Genomic DNA, 23,651 nt, shown 5'->3' with positions numbered 1-23,651 from the left:
AGGGAAGGGAGAGGAGGAAATGGTTGGATCATACAGCTCAATATTTGTTTCTTTCTTTTATAACACAGTGCAGCCCGATCCTCTGCTGATTCCAATTTAGATGATATCTGTAAATTGCTTCGAAGCACTGGATACTCAAGCCAACCTGGAGCTAAAAGACCTCCAAACTACCCTGAGAGTTACTTCAGCAGGGTACCCATAAGTGAAACATTCATTAGCATGGTTATTGGCCGCTTACGGTCAGATGACATTTATAACCAGGTAAGTTACTGTGAGATAAGAGGGATCTAAAGGTGAATATAAAATGGTTTCTCAGGTTAGTTACTTAACCATGAAGCCCAGGAAAAAAAAAAAAAAAAAATCACAGAATTGCAGAGGTTGGACGGGACCTCTTGAGATCACCTAGTCCAACCTCCTGGTTCAAGCAGGGTGAGCTAGAGGAGATTGCCCAGGACTGAGTCTAGCTGGGTTTTGGGCACCTCCAGAGGTGCAGACTGCAGAACCTCTGGGCAACCTGCTCCACTCTTTGACTGACATTATGTTGTGGTTTGAGCCCAGAAGGCAACTGAGCAGCATGCAGCTGTTCACTCACCCCTTCCCCCTCAGGAATGGGAAGCAGAAAATAAAAGCAAAAGCATCAGGAGTTGAGATAAGGACAGGGAAGGATGACTCACCCTTTATTGTCAGGGGTAAAAGACAGACTTGTTAGGGGAAGAAAAAGATCCCTTTAACTCAATCACTAACACCACTTAACAGACAGGGTGGGACAATGAGAAGCATTACCACATCTTAAAAACACCTTCACCCACCTCTCCCTTCTTCCCAGGCTCAGTTTTGTTCCCAATCTCCCTATCTCCTTCTCCCTCAGTGACACAGGGGGCAGGGGATGGGGGTTACGGTCAGTCCGCTGCTCCTTCCTCCTCAGGGGGAGGACTCCTCGCATTGTCCTCTTCTCCAGCATGGTATCCCTCTCACAGGAGACTCCTCCACGAACTTTCTCTGACATGAGTCCTTCCCATGCGATGCAGCTGTTCCTGTGCTGCTCTGGCGTGGGTCACCCCAGCGTGTTGCAGTCCTCCCAGTACTGAGCCACAACAGCAGGGGCTGCTTCTTTCCACAGAGTCCCGGCCTTCTTCAGGCGCAGCCACCTGCTCCAGTGTGGGGTCTCAGAGGCTGCAGGTGAATCTCTGCCTCACCATGGACCTCCGTGGGCTGCAGGGGCACAGCCTGCCCTCTCACTGTGGGCTGCAGGGGGGCTCTCTGCACTGACACACCTCCCCCACCTTACTCCTCCTCTGTTCCACCAACCTTGGTGTTCACATAGGTGTCCTACTCACAGCTCCTTCTCCCAACTCCCACTCCTCCTCCCCGGTTCTCCTTAAATATGTTATCACAGAGGTACAGCCACTGTTGCTAATTAGGCTTGGCCCTGGCCAGAACTGGGTCCAGCTTGGAGCTGGGGGAGCTTCGAGAAGCTCCTCACAGGGGGCCACTGCTGTAGCCCCCTCCCTCACTACCAAAAACCCTGCCACACAAACCCAGCACATGTTGTGGTTAAAAAAAATGTTTAATGTCATTAAATCATAAATGATTGGCCACTCTTAATAACTCATAATTCCTTCAGAGATTCCCATTCTTTTAGTTACTGCAAAGAGATTTATCATCATTTAGTAGGCAGTAATATCGCAGTTCTTAACAATGACAATTGTTTTAATAAAGGAAAAGAACAAAAATTGAAGCAAAGTATGAGTAATGGCTACTACATTTACAGTCTCTTCTGATATGACTCCTTTGAGAGATCTTTAACAAAGCATTTACTTTTGAGCAGGCTTCCATCTTTAGCATGGACAAGCAATCTTATTTCTATAATGACTGGCACACTTTTAGTGAATCCTGAATAAATGAAACAGTTTATAGATGCCAGAAAACTAGCATTTGAAGATGAATGACTGATTATAAGAAATAAAGGCTTAAAACTTTAGGCAGGAGTAATAATTTGAAAGTAGGGACCTTATGAAAAACACTTTCATATTATGGACAGACATAATAACCTTCAAAGGGGAAAAAATGCCTTTTCGGGTACTTTAAGAATTTTTTAAGCTGTGCAAAACTCTAGAAACAGACAAAAGATAACTTAGCAAGTTGGGAAGAGAGACCAGTTTATGACATAATTTATGTCTCTGATAGGAAACTGAAGTGTTTGTGAGAATATGCTCTTGTAAAGCACTTAACCTAGAAATCTTACTTAAATCAGCTGATACTTTATCAAAATTACTTGATCTCTATTTTATATAATACTGTTGGTTTATTGCCTTTGCATTAGAAGAATAACAGAATTTTTATTTCTATTTTGTAGTGCTTACAGTTGATAATGAAAAACAGTGATGTTTCTATACACAGCATGATTATAACCGGTGTTTCCAAATGTAGTACAAAAGTAGGGTAGAAATACTCAGCTCAACCCCAAAAGAATACAACTTGTTCTAATAAATAATGTTATGTGTGAGGTGTTATCTCATTTGATACTTGCATCGTATTCTTGATGGCAGTGGACAGAAGCCTCCTGATTCTTCTTACTAGTCTGAACATTTAACTTAATGTAATAACCAAACAAAATTAAAGATAAATAGGTTGTTACTAAACAAAAGCACAGAACTGTTTTCCTTTCAAAATGTTGAATATGATTTTGATGCCAACATTTTGTTAGTAAGGAGGTCTTTTAATATATTGTCCTATGTATTTTTTAAATGAAAATTCAGTTGATAATTTGAATCTTTTTGATCTTGCTGGTACACGGAATTGGTGAATAATTCAATTAACTGCATCCTAATTGCCTATTACTTCAGTTAAATGAATACTTGGTTTTATCTGAGATGAACTAAACATACCCAGTTGTTATGAAATACTTAGTTCTAACTCTGCTCCTTTCATCTCATCTTAAGCTCTTTTGTTCATCCCTCCTTTGACTCATTTACAGCACAGTAATATCTTATACCCTGTTAAAGTTAGCAGGCATCTACACAGTCAGCTTTTATATACTGTAAAATATATCTGGTAAATATGCTGCGTATGTAATCTTGTCCAGCTTATCCACATAGTCTTCCTAGTATCTATATGCTGTATGCCTTAATGTGCCCCATCATGTTTGCAAGTGGTTTATATTGCATTATATTATGTTGAGTTTCATTTTGTTTCCTTTTCCTAGGTTTCAGCATATCCATTACCAGAACACCGCAGCACTGCCCTGGCTACTCAGGCTGCTATGCTCTATGTGATACTGTATTTTGACCCTTCTATTCTTCACACTCAGCAAGCAAAAATGAGAGAGATAGTGGATAAATACTTTCCAGATAATTGGGTAAAAATTAATTCTGTTTTAGAACTGTTCCCTGGATTTAATGTTATAGGAACAATTTAGCTTTTTTTTCAGTATGCATTATAGAAAATAATAATGTCCTAAAACTAGAATAGGTTCTTCTCTGTGGAAATTTTACTTTGTTCAGAGTGAAGCAGTCTGACTTAAACCTTCTGGATAAGCATGGAAGGCTGTCCTTTGAAAGTATCAATTATTGTCTTAAATGCTTAAATCAGCTGCACTGTAGTACCATCATGATACAGTGAATCATAGAAAAATGTAGGCTGGAAGGTATTATAGGCATCTTCTAGTCCAGCCTTCTTCAAGCAGGACTAACTTCAAAGTTAAATCAGGCTTCTCAGGCCATGTCCAGTTGGTTTTGAAATGATCTAAAATGAAGAATCTGCAGCCTTTGTGGGCACCTGTGGCTGTGCTTAATCACTGTCATGGTGAAGAATTTCTTCCTTCTGTACAACTGGAATTTCCCTTGTTGTAGCTTGTGACTGTTGCCTCTTGTCTTTTCACTGTGTATGTCTGAGATTGGTCTGGTTCTGTCTTATTCATAACTTCCCTTTAGGTGGTAGAAGACCACAGTCAGATCCCTTAGTCATCTCTCTTCCAGCTTAAGCAAACCCAGGTCCCATAACCTCTACTTACATAGTGGGTCCCCATGTCTTAGAGGCTTTCTGTTCGATTCATTCCAGCATGTCCATGTCCGTCTCATACCGAGGAGCCCAAATCTGGGCACGTTACTCTAAATGGGACCCCATGAGGACTGACTAGATGGAAATAATCACTTCCCTCAATCTGCTGGCTACGCTCTGGCTGACACAGCCTCGTGTATGGTTACTCTTTATTGTCATAAGGTTGCGTGTCTGATACTGTCCACCAGGATGCTTAGGTCCTTTTCTGCAGAATCGTTACATAGGCAGTCAGTTCCCACATTGTGCTGTTGCAAGGGTTTGGTTTTGTCCCAGGTACAGGACTTTGTATTTATCATTATTTAACTCCATGTGGTTTCTGCTGGTGAATTTTACCAGCTTATCAAGTATGCTCTGGATGACAGACTTGCTCTCCAACAATTCCCCACACACTGATGTTATTTAAAAACTTATTTAAGGATTCATTCCATGCCATTGTCCAAATAACTTAGAAGCAAAACCTGTCACTCTGGGCAGGACCTTTTCAGATGCAATGATCAAAATGGAATTACTCTGTGTCTCAGTACTGAGATTTAGGATCTCCATCCATCTGCAAAAAATGCTACTGAAACAGGCTGGCATGTAACAATAGAGCCCCTGGGTAGTCTATATCAAAGGGAATCAGACTCAACAAAGAAACTATAAATTAATTTGCGTATCTCTATTTCAAATTGTATTCTTCTGTACCACAAGTGTGACAGTGAAGAAAGGAGAGAAGGAAGAAACTGTAATAGCTGGCTATTTTAATAGACATTAGAACCTACCAGTTTCTGAAAAACTGCAAGCTTATTTTAGAAATGAGAACTTGACATTGTGAGTTTTTGATTATGCCAGCGTTTTTATTCACTGGACTTCATAGTACAAACTGTTATTTTAAGACACCACCTATCTTCTTGTTGTCGGGTATGGATGAGTTAGCTGCATCGTACAGAATACGTGACTCTTAGGCTGGTTTCAAATGATTGTTAGCAGTTGAATTGTAGCCATTTGAGGAATTGTCATCTACAGGAAATAATGAGCTTCACTTCAACAGTATGAGAGGGATCCTCATATCAGCAGACCAGTGTCCCATTTGCATTTACTGGCTTCATTTTTGGCACTGTCAGAAGAGCTCTAAGGCTGACAGTGTCCCCCTAAATGTGATCACTCCTGGATGGAGGAATATTGGAGGAATAGTGTGATAAAGCTCATAATACCACAGCTCTCTATATCCTTCACCTGTCCATAACCCAAGGCTTCCATTTTTAATCAGGTATCTTACAAACACTTGTAAGTCAACCACAATTCTGTATTTTTAATCACACTTAAACTTGAGCTAGGAGTCTGAAATCAGTTCCTCTTTGCTCTTTAAAAATCATAGCTTGGCATCATAGTTTCTTTCTGTTTGTGTTCACGATAGAAGATGCATTACGTTTCAATTTGGTCCTTTTGGCATTCTCAGTGCAGGATTCATTCAATTAACTGTGTGCCTTTTATTTCAAAGTCTTCTTACTCCTTGATTTCCAGAGGTGGTGGAACAAAAAGTACAGCTACAAAAAGAGTTTAGTTATCTCATATGTATACCCACAGCATAATGCTTTCTACTCATATTGTTAAGTGAAAATAATGTCTTTTTCTTAATACAAATATAAACACAACTTCTTGTTTTCTGCTTCCAATCTTAGGTCATTAGCATTTACATGGGAATCACTGTAAATCTAGCAGAAGCATGGGAACCCTACAAAGCTGCTAAAACTGCCCTCAACTACACGCTGGATCTTTCAAATGTCAAAGAGCAGGTACATAAGCCAGATTTAAGTATTTTTAGCAAGATTCAAGCTGTGTGGGCATCTCAAATATATTACATGACATCAGTAATGCATGGGTCCTTTTTCTTGCATACAATTATTTGCATTACATTAAAGTACAGTACTTTTGAGTACATCACTTTGTACATAACTTTGAGTTAAAGATACTTCAAAGTTTCAAAATCTCATCTTCACAGCACTGTTTGTTTCACTTCCTCTTGCAGTGTTTGTTTCCCCTAAAAGTTTCAGGATTGTGACTTGACTGAATAGCTGCTAGCACTTATCGCCATGTTGATCACTACTGGGATGTTTTAAGCTGACTACAGTGTTTGGTCTTTCACAGATAACAGTTTTAGTAGTTGCATATTTATGCTGACAGAGTGTGGCACTTAATTTGGGAGGCCCCATTTAAAACTAAATAAACAATAATCTGGAAAAAGCATCCAATTTGAAAGAATTATACCAGAATGTTTTATGATGCAATGCAGTTAGTTCTTTTTATGTGAAATAATTTTTCCAGGCCTAAAACAGTGAGTAATATTGGGTTGGTTGATAGTTTGCCTAATGAACAAATTGGTTGACTGATGATAGCTAAATACCTCCTTAGAATCTGACCTCAGCACTCAGGAAAGAACAGACAGAAGTGTCTAATTAGGAGAACTGTACTATACATTGAATAGTAAACTTAAGGAATATGAGCAGAAATTTTTCATTCATCTTTAGAGAAGAAGTTCGCTAAGTAGAACTGACATTTAATTCATAACAAGTATTTCCATTTTGAAGTAGATTTTTGTTGTTCTTTCTCATTAGGCAACAAAAGATTAGTAGTGTTTTTCAGGAATAATTTCTAGAGAGTACATAAGTGAATATAGTAGATTTACAAGTCTGCATTTTGAAACGTTGTGCTTCCTGTCTAGGCTCTGCTTTAAAATTTAGTTTACATCCTTTGTCATGCAGTTGCAGTGTATGATATTGCCTACTAGTAATGATGATAATTTTAAAGCACTTTTTTGATCTGTGTGCCCCTTAAGTTCTCGGGAAGCCACAGTCACATTGTACATGATGTATTCTCTTTGAGGCAAGGGTTATATTGATGCAAGCTTTGTACATTCTAAGGCAAGCAGATACGCTGCAGTCACTGAGCGAGTGCACACTCAGGTGCAGCAGTTTCTCAAAGAGGGCTGTCTGAGGGAAGAGCTGGTGCTGGACAATATTCCGAAGCTGCTGAATTGCCTGCGAGACTGCAATGTAGCAATCCGCTGGCTGATGCTTCACACTGCAGACACAGGTAAGACTTCATGCTAGACTTTTATTACAGAGCTGTCAATCCTGCTATACTGGTGCTTCTTGTTACATCCCGAGGGAAGTTCAGTGTGTGCTGCTGTTGAAGTCAGCAGAGTTTCATCTACTGTTTTCAATAGATTGTTGAGCTGTTCTTTTGCTAACAGTTTCCTGAAGTATTCGGCTGAAACAGCACACATGCATTTTCTTAATTCTTACAAGCTAGACACAAATATAAAAAGTAGTATGAGAAGTCATGATCCTGTCGAATAATACTCAGCAGAAAGTCTGGGAACTTTCTCTTTTTTTCTGCCTTATCACTTAAAGCATCATTGTGAAAGTTTTATGTAGTGCCAAAAGTAGCCAACTTTTTATTATCTTAGTAATGAATACCAAGGTTTTTATTCTGCTGAACTAAAATTCAACTGAAACTGCTGAGTAATGTCTCTGACATGAGTCTGGGTCTGTAAACTTAGCTATTTAGACATTCTCTTGGTTGAATGTTTGTGCTGTCTTTGGGACTTCTTGGTATGTGAGCGAGCTTCTGTTACACCTCCATGAGTTTTCTGTAATGGTTTCAGAAATGTTGATCTCTGGTCTTCTCAGTGAGGTGTACTAAATTCACATTTAGTTTGCAGAAGCCAGCAGAAGAGTTTTAAGAAGGCTGAAGCACCACAGAAACCTTAATTATTTCCTATTCTAAGGAAGGGTTGTACAAGGGTGGTGAGACCCATGTAAATGGAGAACAAGCAGGGACTCAGAGCAGATTGGTCTTGCTTTCAAACTATCAAAAAAAGAGTCTGTTTACAAAGATTAAAAAGCTTGCCCAAATTCTGTAACAGTGGAGAAATGTTGTCTTTCCATTTTCAGCTTGTGATCCAAATAACAAACGTCTCCGCCAGATAAAGGATCAAATTCTAACAGACTCAAGGTACAATCCCAGGATCCTTTTCCAGCTCCTTCTGGATACAGCTCAATTTGAATTCATTTTGAAAGAGGTAATGTGCTGCTGCCTTCTTCAGTGTTTTCCCCTGAATGGCAGAACAGAGCTGAAGACTTGAATAGTAGTGATACATTTACCGCACAGTCCACTTACGTAAAGAACGATTGTTTTGATTTGTTAATTGTGAGTTTTCTATAGAAGATTACAAACTACTGTTTCTTGAAAGTGACTTTTGCAGTCTTCTCAATAATTGGCAGTTTTCATTCTTACCCAATGTGTTTATATTTACTCAGAATTTTGCATGAACATCCTGATAACAGGCATAACAAAATCTGTTGAGGAAGCTGCATAATTTTTTATCCTGCCATACTTCTCTTTTTCAGGCTTTCTTTTGAACAGAAACAAAAACTTATGTACGCTGAGGATAAGCTTCTAAGAAAACTCTTACACCTATGTATGAAGTTCTGCCATTTCTGAAAGATTCCCCATTAATGCTCTTGTACTAACCTGGTAGAATATGTAAGAGTATGCTTAAATTCACGTACATGCCTTTTTGTATTGGGTTTCTCTGCATAGGCTGAGATGACCATGCAAAGTATGCAAAGACCAGAGTCTTCTAGGGTCTCTAAGCTAAAAAAAGTTACTGGATATTTTTATAAGTGACTAAAATTCAATAATATCTGTATCGTACTTTTTTTTTTTTTAAATTCAGTTGATTTCTATCACTGTATGTCCATCATACTGGCTGTATTTCTTAATGTTTTTAATTTTGTATTTAATATTCTGGTAAGATCTTGAAGTTATGTAGTAATCACTGTAAGTCAGTTCCATCAGTTTTCAGTATTTTATTTCATCTATTCTAGTATGCTTTCTTGCCATCTTGGTAAACCAAAGGCTTAATTTTTCAATAGATGTTCAAGCAGATGCTGTCAGAGAAACAAACGAAGTGGGAGAACTATAAAAAAGAGGGATCTGAAAGGATGACTGAGCTTGCTGACGTCTTCTCAGGAGTTAAACCTCTTACTAGAGTGGAGAAAAATGGTAATTATTGAAAACTAAACTGTGGGGGAAAAAAGTAATTTTGTTTTTTATTTTTAAACTGATACCAGAAGAAAATACATGATGCTAATACTGATAATAAAGAAAATTTTCATGTCTCTCAGCTGCCACAGACGTCTCTTATACGCTGTCTTCTTTAGGTTTTCTGCATATATTCCATATGTAAGCCATATTTAGCTACCTAATATTTAGATGGCCATATTTATAAAATATTTTTTATTACTTTATTTAGACATGCCAGGTAAGACTATGAAATGCCAGTTCACTTTTCCGTGTATAGTGAGTTCACATTACTGTGATCTATGTACAAAGGAGTGCAAAAATCATGCCCATTAAACATGGGGATGGTTTAACCACTCCTCTATTCTTTCCATAGTTGTAACATGGATTTCTGTTGTATTGGCATTTTTTCAAACCTTCTTTTACTTCTCTTCTGCACCAAGTGGTATCTTTCTGATTCTCCAAGTTCTCCATGGACTTAAAAGTGCTGGATCTATTTCTTTCCAAATTTCTTCAAATTTCTTGCTCTGTTTTTTGAAACATCTCTTTTTTTTTTTTTTTTTCTCTTGAACTGTTGTAAGAATAAGAATTATAAATCACTCTCTTATTTAATCAGGAACACTGCATAAAGTGGCAGTGTAAGGGCAACATTTATGATCAGTCCAAAACAACAAAACTTAGAATACAGGCAGTTTTCTCACTTGTTTCCAATTAAAAGCAGAATTACCTTACTAAAATATTTCCCTTTATCTTTTTCATGTCAGCAAACTTGTAGCTAAAACATAGAAATTGCAACTGCCAAGGAAATTACATTGTAAAAGCATTCATAAACCACAAATTTATGATTTGAAGGGCTTTATCATTTTTATATAGATTTTGTAATGTCCATTTGTGTTGGTAGTTGGTTTTTTTTAAATGTTGTATATGAAACTTACCTGAGCATTTGCCTCTTTACAAGACTGCATTTTGAAAGGCTAGAAATGTAAGAGTAAAATGGAGACTTTTTAAGCAATCACCTACTCTTATAGCATTGAATTTTTTTTTTTTTTTGCTTTAACTAGGAAGTTCCCTGTCTTTGTTGCTGACCATACATGCAAAGATTTGATTAAATTTTTCTTGTTCTTACACAGAAAATCTTCAAGCTTGGTTCAGAGAAATCTCCAAGCAAATAATGTCTCTAAACTATGATGATTCCACTGCAGCAGGCAGAAAAACTGTGCAGCTAATCCAGGCACTGGAGGAGGTATGGCAAAGAAATTGAGATAAATGACCTCGTCCTTTTGAAAAATAACATTTGATACACACACATTGACTTCAGATTGATGAGTTTCAAAACAGATCTGCATTTTAACAACTCTTTAAGTCTGTAAAACTTTGCAGTTTTATATATACAGTCAGCAGGACTTGCTTTATAGAACTTGTGATTGTAAAATAAGGGATATAGCATGAAAAATCATGCCACCTGTAGCTGAGCATTAGTAGGGTTTTTCAAAGAAATTAATTCAGTATTAAACATTATTTGACAGCATTACTCTTTTTATTAGAATTCCTGAAAATAAATTCATTTGAACTAGAGAAGGTAATTTGAAAGGCAAAATAAAAATATCATAGTACCCCTCCTTGCGTAAATTTGTGAAATTTATTATTTAATGCACTCTAAAGTAGGCCAGGATTTGTTAAGTGTCTTACTGTAATAACATCCTGAAAAACGATGGCAGTTTACTGATTCTATTTGTATTGCTGTTGTTAAAGATGAACAGAAAAAAAGGGGTTGTTTTATGGGGCTTGTTTGTTTGTTTTTTTAAATATAGGTCCAAGAGTTTCACCAGCTGGAAACTAACCTGCAAGTTTGCCAGTTTCTGGCTGACACCCGCAAATTTCTCCATCAGATGATCCGAACTATCAACATTAAAGAAGAGGTTTTGATCACCATGCAGATAGTTGGTGATCTTTCTTATGCTTGGCAATTAATAGACAGGTATCTTAGCAGGAGCTTTCTCTTCTCAGTCATCATTTGCAGAACTTGTGGGAAATAACAGGCATAAATATTATTAATACTATAAACTTTACAATTTAAAAACAATCTTGAAGTGTTGTTCTATGAGTTGTTGAGTATATTAAACCCTAATCAACTTGAAAAGGAATTAACAGTCATCCTTGTCATGGTTTTAGCTGCAGGTTAAGTAATACTGTAACTTTTTACTGTCTATCCTGTTCTAAATATAACAATTTTGATAACCTTCTATCTCCAGCCTTTAGTGTGGTTAAGTGTTCTCCAAAATACTGGAGTTCCTATTTCAACCAAAAACAAACAAGGAAAGACAAATGTTAGAGAACTCCTTTTCCATGGTGTGACTTTCCTGGGCTACTACTTCATTATCTTGGCTGTTGACGTTCCCTCATGCCCTCTTCTTTTGCCCCACCTACCCCTTTATCTTACAGGCTTTTTTCTAGCCAATATCTCTTCAGACAAAATCCTCCTTTAATGAAGTTCTTTAGTGATCTCCTGTGCCACTTCTAGATTACACTGGTGCTGGTGACATATGACTTAAGAGTTGAAAATAAGAGTTTCAGGGGAAGAAGCTGATTTATTTTGTTTGTTTCCTACCCCAGCTTTACCTCTATTATGCAGGAAAGCATAAGAGTCAGTCCATCTATGGTAACTAAACTCAGAGCCACTTTCCTGAAGGTAAGTGTGAACAACAGTGAATGTATTTGAACACTGCAGGTCAACCAAAACATTTGTTAAATAGACCTTAAGGCTGTGAAGTCACAAAAGAGTCAAAACTTCCTTTTACCAACATTTTCTATATCCAGATGGTTTAGACTGTATTAAATTAACTCAAGGTTAGTTTTAAAGAAAATAAAACCAAGTTATGCATGGTTTTTTATGCAGCCAGTTATATTGCTGCTGTTAAGCAAATAAATCTCATCATCCAGCCTTTACTCATTACAGTTATTTGCTGGAGACATTGGTGCATAGATGGAATCCTCTGCATATGTATCAGAGAGGCTGAAGGAGTTACTGGTGTGATGATGGCTGTGCCCTTTGTCTGTCATGATGAAGATCTGGCATCAGATGAAAATATTTTCTATAGAAATAAGAATGGGAAATAGCATGGGAGGGAGTATAAAATTACAATGAAAAAAATCTCATGCAACTGGTAAGATTTAAAAAAAATTAACAAGGGGAACGTAGCATTATAGACTGTTGGACTTTTTTGACTTTTAACGCTTTTTTTTTCCTGTTGGGTAACCTGATGTTGTAACACTGCGCTTTAGGAAGAATCTAGTGCTTTGAGTTGGAGGTTAAGAGCCTGAACAGGAGAGATCAAGCATGTAATTTACATTAGAAAAGCAGACATGTGACATTAAAATGTTAACTTTATTTCTAGCTTGCTTCTGCGCTTGACCTGCCGCTTCTCCGCATCAATCAAGCAAACAGTCCCGATCTTCTCAGTGTATCACAGTATTATTCTGGCGAGTTGGTTTCCTATGTAAGAAAGGTAGGCGTTTGAAGACGTGTAACTATCTTGTTCTCTAATTACTTTTTCCTAATGGAAGATTATTTTTTTTTTTATGAGAATATACTGACTGTGTGTGTTTGTTCTCTCATTTCAAAGGTTTTACAGATAATTCCAGAAAGCATGTTTACATCTCTTCTCAAAATTATAAAGCTTCAAACTCATGATATTATTGAAGTGCCTACTCGCCTTGATAAGGACAAGCTACGAGATTATGCTCAGCTTGGACCACGATACGAGGTGCAGTTAAAATAAGGAATTCTGAAAAAGCGTATCTTACAGGTGGCCAAACTCAGACTAAGTTTAAATAGGTACAGCTCCAGAGAGTTATACTTCAACACTGAAGTTGGATTTGTTGACCAAGTAAGAATTAAAATTGACTAGTGTTATCATGAGTATACCTTAGGTTTCCTGAGGACAGATGAGTAACTTTACTCTTCTGTTTGTAAAAGTTTAAACTTTTGATATTGTAGAAAAGGGGAGGAAACCTAAACATATTTATAAATGAGAGTAAAGATTTTTGGATTTATTTAGGTGGGGGGAACTAAAAACCCAAGTCTGAAATGGAGCTCTCCACATTTGGAGTGCTTGTTCCAGGAGAAGAAGGTTGAGGACTGAAAAAGCCTTTTTGCTGCCCTCAAATGTGAGGACAGCATGGAGGAATGTTGATTTGATCAGATAAAGCTGCTATTGCTCATTGGCTTTCTGTAGGGCTCTTTTCTGCACTGTTATCAGTCTGGAATAGTGAGCAAACATTAAAATTACTTGGTTTTATTTTTAATAGAGGAAGATGAGGAGCAAAAACCTGCGTTAGACCAGTAACTCTTTCCCTCAAAGAATGTATCTTTGCCAAAGTGCTCACTTGTTAAGAGTTTTATACAAACAGGCTGTGATCTTGGATTAAGCTGATGTTCAGACCTAAACATTAGGTTTAGACTCCCCCATTAAACTTTGTAAAGACAGTTTATTGGGGGGGACAGACAGGGATGGAAGAGGAGGCAGTATTCAGTAATATTTCTTTTATTTTGAGGAGGTAGAGGAGAAACTCATCATTTCACACAAAAGCTTTTCATTTTTGATTTCTGTAGAACTGTAAGTCTGAACTGTTGTCTCTGTTCTATGTTGTAAATGTCTTAAAGGCAAAAGACTGGCTTGTCTGATCTTACTGCTGGCAGCAGGCTTTATTATGGAATAACTACTTCCAGCTGTGTCCCTAGCCTGCTCCGAGGTACCCACTCAGAGTTTTGTCCATGATGTTTTCACACACATGATACAGCCGGATAGGTCTTTCCTCCCATAATCTCTCTAAAGCCTCTGAGGGTTACCTGTTCTTTCCTACTGGTAACATACCTATATTAATTAAAAGAAAGATTATTATTGTACTATAAATAAGTCTAGAACAAGATGTAAAATTTAAACTATATCAGCAAAAATTACTTTAAAATAGCAAGCTACCACTGGGAAGGATGTGTATCTTTTTAGCATAATTATTTGAATCTATTTAATCACTTCAAAAAATTGTATTTTCTCTTTCTGTTAAAGGTTGCCAAGCTAACCCATGCAATTTCAATCTTCACTGAAGGTATCCTCATGATGAAAACTACTTTAGTTGGTATCATCAAGGTAATGTTCCATTATTCCAGTAGGAAAAAGTCATTTGATGTCAATTAACACTTTAGCACAGATATTTTGACACATTAAGCAAGACCTTGAGGAAAGATAAAAAGACAAGAAAAAATAAGTTTGCATACAGATTTTCAAATGGTGACGCCTAACTTGGCATTCAGATAATGGTATTATTTAAGGTTGTTAAGAACCCACAGTGCTCATTGTAAATAAATTTATCAGCCTTAATTGACGCTCTTTTTTTTTTTTTCCACTACTGGAAAAATGACTGCAAGCTTTTCTGAAGAGCTGCTTCTTCCATTGGCAAAGACTGCTCTTCCTACGTTAAGATACCTCTTTTAGGACCAGGAGCAAGTATTCTTGAAGAAGTATACACTGCTTGATGCATACTGGCTTCTTATAATTGTACAACATTCTCGATGGAATATCAGAACTACAAACCTTTGTCATTCAACTTAAAGGAATCATTTATTATCTAGTAGAAGTATTCCAATATTTACTCTTTGGACGGTGCTGGTGGGAAAGTGCATCTGTTAGCAGTGCTTTCCAATTCATCATAAGTATTTAAAATATTTTTTGGTACAAATGAAATCCCTTCTATTTTTTTAGACCTTTCTGACTAAGAAAAAAATGTTTCTTCTACTTAGGTGGACCCAAAACAGTTACTAGAGGATGGAATAAGGAAAGAGCTAGTAAAACGTGTAGCTCTAGCCCTTCACAGGGGACTCATCTTTAATCCTAGAGCTAAGGTGTGTAAGAGCTTGGTCTGATTTTATTTTATGTATCTTGGGTTTGCTGGGACCTCTGTTATACTACTTGCTAGACAATAATTCATATTTTTCTGTACAGATTTCCTTTTTGTAAAAAAATACACTTTTGGAACTTCTTAAAGGATATTTAGAAAGCCTTATTTGATGTTAAAATGAGTTCATAAACTGCCAAGAGTACATAGAATTCAAAACTATTTTTATTCTGTTGCCAAGTATCCTCTCAATTCTGAGTTCACAGTTCTGTTTGTCTGTGATGACTGATGACAACACAATATATGTAAACCAGGTAAACATAGAAAGGCAATGATAGAATAAGGAGTGTGACTCCTTCATTTGATCCTGTCCAGATTCTTGAGTCTCCTAGATAAATTAGTAGTACCATGGAAGCCTAAAATAAACATTAAAAGCAGGAGGAAAAAAATATTTAGTAAGAAGAATTACTTCAGATAACAAACAACCTTTGATAAATTTCTCAGTGTTTTTCAGTTCTGGCTGGAGCATAGTGAAATCCTCTGGAGGCTGTTGTGTAAAGTCATTTAGAAGCCTTATACATTTTCTTTGTATTCTACCTGTTCACAGTTTTGGTTTTTGGTTTGTTTTGTGTTTTTTCATCTGTAGCCAAGCGAACTGATGCCCAAACTGAAAGAAATGGCAGCTACAATGGATGGGTTCCATCGATCATTTGAATATATCCAGGATTATGTCAACATATATGGTTTAAAAATTTGGCAAGAGGAAGTGTCTCGTATTATTAACTACAATGTGGAGCAGGAGTGCAATAACTTCTTAAGAACAAAGGTGCCCCTTCAAAAACAAGAATGAGTAAAAGTTGATAAATGTCTTTATATTTGGATGTCAAAGCTTGTGACTGATTCAGCATATGTACCCCACTGTGCACAGTCCACACTGTTGTGACTTCAACTAAATATGCTAACTACTGTGTAAAACATCTGCCCTCAGCTTTTTCTGGATGGTTTCAGCATCCCCACTGCATTAGTTGTACATAAGGAGAGCAAAGTACCCCAAACAGAGTATTTTAATATCTCTTGCCTGTGAACAATATGCCTTCTCTCTTTCTCAAAGAAAACAGAAAATAACTACTTAATCATAATAGTCCTCTCTATATCTGTTGTTAGTCATCAGAACACAAGCTTAGAAAGATTGCAGTAGTTACCAGCTCTTTTTTTATGATATTTCACAAGTGGTGGAGTGAATAGATCTTATATTCAGCTAACAAAATGATGGCTAGTCTTACTGCAGAAAGGAGGAGGTGGAATTCTCACCAGAAATGTAGGTGGTTCTCTCAACCTCCACACTTACCTTTTGCTTGCTCTTTGTCATAAAACTCATTCTTCTCTCTGCTTTATTTTGTCTTTATAGTGTTCTGCTGTGTGCAATTTACAATATTATCTTACAATGTACTACTTTTAAATTAAACAAAAGGAATCAGATTTCTAAGTGCATTAAAAATGTGCAGTGGTAACACTGCAAATTACTCTAAAACTTATTTTTCAGATTCAAGACTGGCAAAGCATATACCAGTCTACTCATATTCCTATACCAAAATTCACACCTGTGGATGAATCTGTAACATTTATTGGTCGACTTTGTAGAGAAATCCTGAGGATCACAGACCCAAAGTAAGTACTGCGTGTCACAAGCTGTATTACAGCACCACACGTTGGATTGCTTCACCATATACAAATAAAATACGCAACAGTTTGTCCATAGCTGTCATGTCACTGTCTTCATCTAAAACCAAATTTACCCAATCCATTCTGTACATTTTAAGAACTAGTCTAGAAAAGTTCTGATTTTAGTCTAAGAAGGAAAGCAGTGTGTTACACAAATAGAGCAGAGAAGAACCAGGGAAGGGTAGCAGAAACCTTGCAGAGAGAGGAGTAACTAAACATCACCTGAGATACTTAGAGAGTCTTTCTGATCTCTGCCTGAATAAAGATAACTCATCAGTCAGATTATCACAGGAACTGTCTGGAGCTTATTCTGAAGTATTTGCTTGTTTAATTTCTCCTCAGAATCACATGTTACATTGACCAAATGAACACCTGGTATGATATCAAAACTCATCAGGAAGTAACCAATAGTCGTCTCTTCTCGGAGATCCAAGATACTTTAGGTACCTTTGGTCTCAATGGTTTAGACAGGCTGCTGTGCTTCATGATTGTAAAGGAACTGCAGGTAATTTTGGACTTTGGTTTCTCAAGGTCATGATGCTTTCATTGTTTAATAACTTCTAGTGAAATGAAAAATCTGTTCATTTTTGAAATGGTAAATTGAAATCAAAAGCATTTGAAAAATGTGTGTTCAAACCCAAAGGTAAGAATTTCAGTTATAGATGTAATTATGGAAGTTGATACTCTTGAATAAACGGTGCTGTGTAACACAAGCTTATGCATTACATTAAACGGTGGTTTGCAAGGAACGCCTTTTGAAGGTGTACACTTGCGTGTACTTAAAAGTTGATCTCAGGTCAACTTCTCTTCTTCTGCTGAGATATCAACAAAGGATTAGATTATTTGGGTCTGCCATGATATAAATAAGGTGTCAATTCTGTGTAATGACTTTTTCCCTAATACTTCTTTGTGAAACCAAGTTTTTTTGTTTTCTGAATCCAGTCCTAGCCTGGTTAAAGATTTTAAGGACAATAAGTATTGATGAAGACAGTTCTTCCTCAAAAATTGAATTAAGAGTTGTCTACAGTGGGTACTAAATATTGTTGAGGGGGATCTGCTAATTGTCCTAGCACTGAAAAGCACAAAGTCTAACTACAGAATTCCTCAACTCTTTGTGGAAATATTCTTTCCCTGCTGTTAAAAAATATGGCTCTTGTACCACCAAGATTAAGCATAGAGTACATGTGTGAGGATTTTACTTACTTATTTCTTTCTTTTATTTAGAATTTCCTCAGTATGTTTCAGAAAAATATATGGCGTGACAGGACAGTACAGGATACCTTAAAAACACTTATGAATGCTGTCAGTCCTCTCAAAGGAATTATAGGTAAGTGCTTACTGGTTAAGATGAAGAAAACTGTTGTCTTTGTACACTTGCATTTGTTTCTCTTCTTACTTGTTCTTTTTTTAATGCCTCATCCCTTTTCTTTTCTCAGCAAATTCAAACAAGGTTTATTCCACAGCAATTGCAAAAACTCAGAAGATCTGGACAGCATATTTAGACTCCATAATGAAGGTATGTTTACGTGACTTAGTCATACACAGAATTCACTCTAGGATCTTTGGTTACGTACTTTAATCTGCTTATTTTACAATGTTGTATTATGTTGACCTGGAATTCTGTAACATTACAAGTGAAGCAGGGCTGGATTTGCAAGAGCTCCTGAGCTTCGTTTGTATGACAGCTCACACTCCACAAAGTGTTTAGGACTGAGATTCATATGTTTGCCAGAAGAGCGGTCTGGCACTAGAGATCTGATCTGGGAAGACCGAGTGAGTGCTCAGTATCAGGAGCTCTGAGAATCCCCTCAGTGCCTTGTGAACGTAATGTACCTAAGGCTGAAGTTTGGAGCAGTAGCGTTTCCTGAACTTGCCTTGTTCACACAGAAGGCAGTATACCGTGCTAAAGATTTGAACAAGCTGTCCCATTAACATGTCTCTTTATCTTGTCTCTGTAGTGATATTTTGTGACTAGTGTCTTTCAGAGTGCTGTGAATGTTTGTTTATGTTACTGAAGAGAAGAGGAAGGTTCAGGGAAGGAAGGGGAAAGTTGACTGCAACAAGCATCTCTGATGGTTTTTATCCCTGCCATTGCTGACCCTAAGGTCTAGGGAGAGGTGGGGAAAAGAGTACAAGCATTTTCGCTTACCAGTGAAAAACAAGCAAGTAATGAGGGTTTTACACCTGTTAGCCTTTTAGTGCCCTTTTCACACTGCCTGTGTTTGCTACCATGAACTGTGTAAATCTTGAGTGCTGTGACTACTTCCTTTGGCTGCACTGCACTGTTGAGGTCTGCCAGTCCTGACTGCAGGCGGAGAAGGACTTGGGGGTAGTAGTGGAGGGTGTTGAGGGATGGTGATTTTCCCCCTCCGCTCTCATGAGACCCCACCTGCAGTGCTGTGTTCAGCTCTGGGGCTCCCAACATAAGAATGTCATGGACCTACTCGAGCGGGTCCAGAGGAGAGCCCAGAAGATGATCAGGGGACTAGAGCACCTCCCCTGTGAGGACAGGCTGAGAGAGTTGGGAGTGTTCAGCCTGGAGAAGAGAAGGCTCTGGGGAGACCTTATAGCAGCCTTCCAGGGCTTAAAGGGGGCTACAGGAAAGCTGGGGAGGGACTCTTGATCAGGGAGTGTAGGGACAGGACCGAGGGGTAATGGTTTTAAACTGAAAGAGGGCAGATTCAGATTAAAGATAAGGAAGAAATTCTTTACTGCGAGGGTGGTGAGGCACTGGCACAGGTTGCCCGGAGAAGCTGTGGATGCACCCTCCCTGGAAGGTTGGACGGGGCTTTGAGCAACCTGGTCTAGTGGAAGGTGTCCCTGCCCATGGCAGGGGGGTTGGAACTAGATGATCTTTAAGGTCCTTTCTAACCCAAATCATTCTGTGATTCTATGATGAATCAGTGTCCTGTTACTGAAATGAGGAAGTAGGTCCAACCACTATGTATGTCCTTGCTTTGGGCAGCCATACAAAGGCTGTTAGGTGTAATGAGGAGTTTGTGTAATTGATTTAACTGTAAATTGTTACGCGTTAAGTTTTTCCTTAGTTTGACTTTACTCTTCCTACATTGTGCTCAGTATAACACCCCACCATATTTTTGTTTGCTTGTTTCAATAGGTTGGTCAGATGCAGATTTTAAGACGACAGATTACCAATGAATTAAATTATTCCTGCAGGTTTGACTCCAAGCATTTGGCTGCTGCTTTGGAAAATCTCAATAAGTAAGAAGCAGAATGTGCTGAAGAGCTGCATGTATCACTGTGATGTAATTGTTATCAACTCAGCAATCCTTAAAATCTAAATGACAGCAAAATGTGGAGTCTGATTGTATTTAGGTTTTTGTTGATGAATATTTGAATTTGAACCCAACAAAAATATCGAAAATAAATAACTTGGCAAGTAATTTGTATGAACATGCTAGTGGACAGTGCACCTTCTAATTGCATTCGGTTATACCTGGATTTGAGGTCATATTTGGATAAGAAATAAGAACAGTGAATGTGTGTGGTGCTGATTGTGAATCGTGTATGATGTTTGTAAAAAGATATTCCAAAAAAGGTGGTTTACTCTTGCTTGTAACCATTTACAGGTTTTGTGTCTTCGAAGTTTTTACATTAATATGAGATAAGGCATTGTATAAGGCTTATTTGGTGATAATTTAAATAAGTATTTAATATAATCAATTTATTTTCCTTTTAGAGCAATACTGGCTGACATTGAAGCGCATTATCAGAACCCATCACTACCTTATCCTAAAGAAGACAACACTCTCTTGTATGAAATCACAGCTTATCTGGAAGCAGCTGGTATTCACAATCCATTAAATAAGGTCAGACTTACATTCCAGTGCTTGGTACAGTTTGCTTTTTCTATTTTACTGATTATTAACTGAGAAAAAAATTAACATGTGAAAGAAATGTGTTCCTCTTTTTTTTTTTTCCCCCTCAGATCTACATAACAACAAAACGTCTTCCATATTTTCCCACTGTCAACTTCCTATTTCTCATTTCCCAGTTTCCAAAACTTCAATACAACAGAAATTTAGGTATTGTATAAGTTGTTGTTTGTCTAAATCTAATGAAAATCTATGTGAAATTATCTGTAGAGAAGATAGCAAAATTATCTGCATAGAAAATACTTGGTTTCTGACTTTAGTCCATGTGTCCAGGCAGGTTTGTTGTAATATTGAAGCCAAATACAGAGTATTCAAAAATACAGAGTAGGAAACAGAACCCAAACACCTGACTTTCTCATTCCATCCTATGCCTTAGTTAATATCATTAAGCTATTTGCTATGGAAGAAATGTAGTTGTTACATTAGCTTTTATGTATGGGCAAGCAGAAGGGGAGGCACAGCAAAAAACATCATGAGAGTATATTATATAAGTTTGCCTCTGCTGTAAAGCATTTGTTCTATTTTATAAACATGTGTTGTTTTGGGTTTTTTTTCGGAGCAGGAGTGGTGTGCAAACGGCCAGCTGATCAAATTGACTGGCTTCCTTTAGTTCTGGGACTCCTTACCCTGTTGAAACAGTTTCACTCAAGATACACAGAACAATTCCTGGCTCTGATAGGTCAATTTATTCGTTCAACAATGGAACAGTGCACAAGGTATCCATGTTTTACTTTTTCCCTAAGTATCACCTCTGTGAAGAGGGCTTCATAGTAGTATCACTGCTTTTTCAGTATGTTTTTCTAGCAGAGTATATTTGACATAATAATAGCAATATATTTGACTAAATATAAGATTAAAATACTATTTCTTTTTGTAATGAAATCACATGGTACCCAGTGGAAATGGTGTTGTTTGAAGGCTGGCATTTTTGTGTAATTTTATCCAAATAACTGTTTGGCTAGTAAGAGTGTAATCTTTCATGGTGGTTTAATTTTAGCCAGAAGATACCAGAAATGCCTGCTGATGTAGTGGGTGCCCTCATGTTCCTGGAAGATTACATTCGCTACACAAAGTTACCAAGAAAGGTAAGAGAGAATTCCATGTCTCCTGTATGTAGCACTGAGCAGGGGTCCTGTTCAGGTGAGCTAAATCTTGGTTTATGCTGTGGTTACGTACTAGCAGTTTGATCACGTGTATCTGCTCTGGAACATGGCGCCATCTGAAAACAAATATCCAAAATAATGGACTTGTTAAGTTTGTCCAGAAAGCAATATTGACCCTTTTCAGATGTTCTGAAAAAGATTGGAATGGGTCATAATGAATTCTTCTACCCTGTACAAACTGCAAATTGTGTTACTTGTGTACTTTGTGTAACTGTTCCTATATTAGTCATGATATCCTTATGGAAAAATTATTTTCTAGAAAATACAAAGGGGATACAAAATACGGAAAGGATTTCAACTTTGTGTGGATTTAGGAAAAGTCTGTTCCGTTTAGTCTTCAGAGACTGTGTACATTGCTGGGGGGCTTTTGAGAAGGGAAGAAATAAAATGGAAGTTCTGAGATGCTGCAGAATTAAGTAATAATAAACTGAGCAGTATTCTAAATGCAGGGCAAAAAGCTAAGTAGAAAGTCTTAAATTTTGGTGAAACACTATCTTCAGTCCTTGATTTCCTTCCCTTCCCTTCCTGCCAAAGCATAGATTCCCAGGCAGCTTCTTCACTTTGCATGCAAGGGGAGTTCTGAAAGTCTGGGCTTGTATTTTAGGGTTAAATGCAACTTAACTGCATTTGAGGATGATCTATTATTTATACATGGTATTAAAAATAAGTCGTAATCCCATTTGCTATAGGCGTTACCCCAGTGATTCTTGAATAAGCATTTCCCAGCTAATACAACTAAAAGAGAGAGAGATTCTTCCAGTTTCTCTCTTCTTCCCAGCCCACAGTGAGATGTAGCAGAAGTCCCCACATCAGCCTTGCAGCTGCTGTATCTGGTACCTGTGCCCACTGCCCCTTCAGCCTGGTGCTGTGTGGAGAAACAGCAGAGGGTGTCAGCGTTCCTCCAGCCACACAGTACCTGTGCTCCTGGCGCCTCCCCACAGCCCGGGGCTTGCCCTACCTGCCTGACACGGTGTTCTCCTTCCTCCCTTCCTTTGTGCACCAAGCAAGAACACATCCGGGAGCACATCCTAAAGCCAGGTGGTTCAGGTCAATAGTGTTGTGTACTTGATGCATAGATTAGATGTGCTTGTTAATGGGGGAGTAGAGCATACAAATGAATAATGAGAAAATGAAGAAAATACTTACCCCTGCCTTCCTGTTTACTTCAGGTTGTTGAAGCACACGTGCCTAGCTTCATTTTTGATGAATTCAGAACTGTTCTATGAATATGAAGAAGGACCAAGTCTTTCCCCCAAACCTGAAACCGGGGAGCTGGGGACTGAGGATGAGACAAGTACAGCTTTTCAGATGTGTATCTTTTCTGTGCTTTAAGGCAATACTACAACTGTCTTTATGAAATGTAACCATCAGCTCTAGTCTATGTAATTAATACTTGTTTAAATCTTGACGATACGCAATTTATAACTCATCCAAACAGTGTACATTTTGTACTGCACGTTATATAAATGCTGTATGTAATTGTTTATGTATAAATCATTTAGTTTTTTGTTCTGAAGAACTACTTGTGGAAGTTTGACTTTTGTATCCCAAATGAACAATGAAATTGGAAATAAAGGTGTTGGGTAGTTTGTCAGGACCGATGAGTCCAAAGTGTCAATTTTCCTGTTAAAAGAACCATGAGTGAGAAGGAATATATAGTGAAAAGAGGTTGGGGCCTGCCTCTGTACTACAAAAAGTTAATTTTCCTCTGTAGAGGATGGAAAAATAATTGAATATCCATGGCTGAAAAGTCTTGTGATACTATTTGAAGGCACAAAGATTTCTTTCAGTGCAACTGTGCTATGACAAATGGTGGGGACAAGGTGTTTATTCACAGAACTTTCAGTCTTGG

The 23,651-nt window shown here is 37.7% G+C and overlaps 1 protein-coding gene across 7 annotated transcripts in view; it reads left to right on the top strand.

Moving 5' to 3' along the window:
* The window catches only part of WASHC5 (WASH complex subunit 5), a 29,679-nt gene extending 6,283 nt beyond the window's left edge, over window positions 1–23,396 (top strand). For 4 of the 7 annotated variants that reach the window (XM_074887784.1, XM_074887793.1, XM_074887811.1 and 1 more), the window contains 24 exons: window positions 69–261; window positions 3,206–3,358; window positions 5,721–5,834; window positions 6,960–7,131; window positions 7,995–8,122; window positions 8,979–9,108; window positions 10,257–10,369; window positions 10,938–11,104; window positions 11,740–11,815; window positions 12,522–12,632; window positions 12,750–12,890; window positions 14,193–14,273; window positions 14,924–15,025; window positions 15,665–15,844; window positions 16,562–16,686; window positions 17,083–17,245; window positions 17,965–18,067; window positions 18,177–18,256; window positions 19,859–19,962; window positions 20,441–20,570; window positions 20,690–20,786; window positions 21,199–21,352; window positions 21,634–21,721; window positions 22,969–23,396. In XM_074887784.1, the coding sequence (XP_074743885.1) occupies window positions 69–261; window positions 3,206–3,358; window positions 5,721–5,834; window positions 6,960–7,131; window positions 7,995–8,122; window positions 8,979–9,108; window positions 10,257–10,369; window positions 10,938–11,104; window positions 11,740–11,815; window positions 12,522–12,632; window positions 12,750–12,890; window positions 14,193–14,273; window positions 14,924–15,025; window positions 15,665–15,844; window positions 16,562–16,686; window positions 17,083–17,245; window positions 17,965–18,067; window positions 18,177–18,256; window positions 19,859–19,962; window positions 20,441–20,570; window positions 20,690–20,786; window positions 21,199–21,352; window positions 21,634–21,721; window positions 22,969–23,025 (2,962 nt within the window). In that variant the 3' untranslated portion in view covers window positions 23,026–23,396. Of the gene's footprint in view, window positions 1–68; window positions 262–3,205; window positions 3,359–5,720; window positions 5,835–6,959; window positions 7,132–7,994; window positions 8,123–8,978; window positions 9,109–10,256; window positions 10,370–10,937; window positions 11,105–11,739; window positions 11,816–12,521; window positions 12,633–12,749; window positions 12,891–14,192; window positions 14,274–14,923; window positions 15,026–15,664; window positions 15,845–16,561; window positions 16,687–17,082; window positions 17,246–17,964; window positions 18,068–18,176; window positions 18,257–19,858; window positions 20,007–20,440; window positions 20,571–20,689; window positions 20,787–21,198; window positions 21,353–21,633; window positions 21,722–22,968 lie in introns of those variants that run through there. The other 3 variants (XM_074887801.1, XM_074887820.1, XM_074887830.1) reach the window with 3 other exon arrangements.
* The last annotated feature ends 255 nt before the right edge of the window (window positions 23,397–23,651 follow it).

This window comes from Strix uralensis, chromosome 1 (genome assembly GCF_047716275.1).
Source record: "Strix uralensis isolate ZFMK-TIS-50842 chromosome 1, bStrUra1, whole genome shotgun sequence".
Classification (NCBI taxonomy): Eukaryota; Metazoa; Chordata; class Aves; order Strigiformes; family Strigidae; genus Strix; species Strix uralensis.
This window is presented reverse-complemented; position numbering and strand designations above follow the sequence as displayed.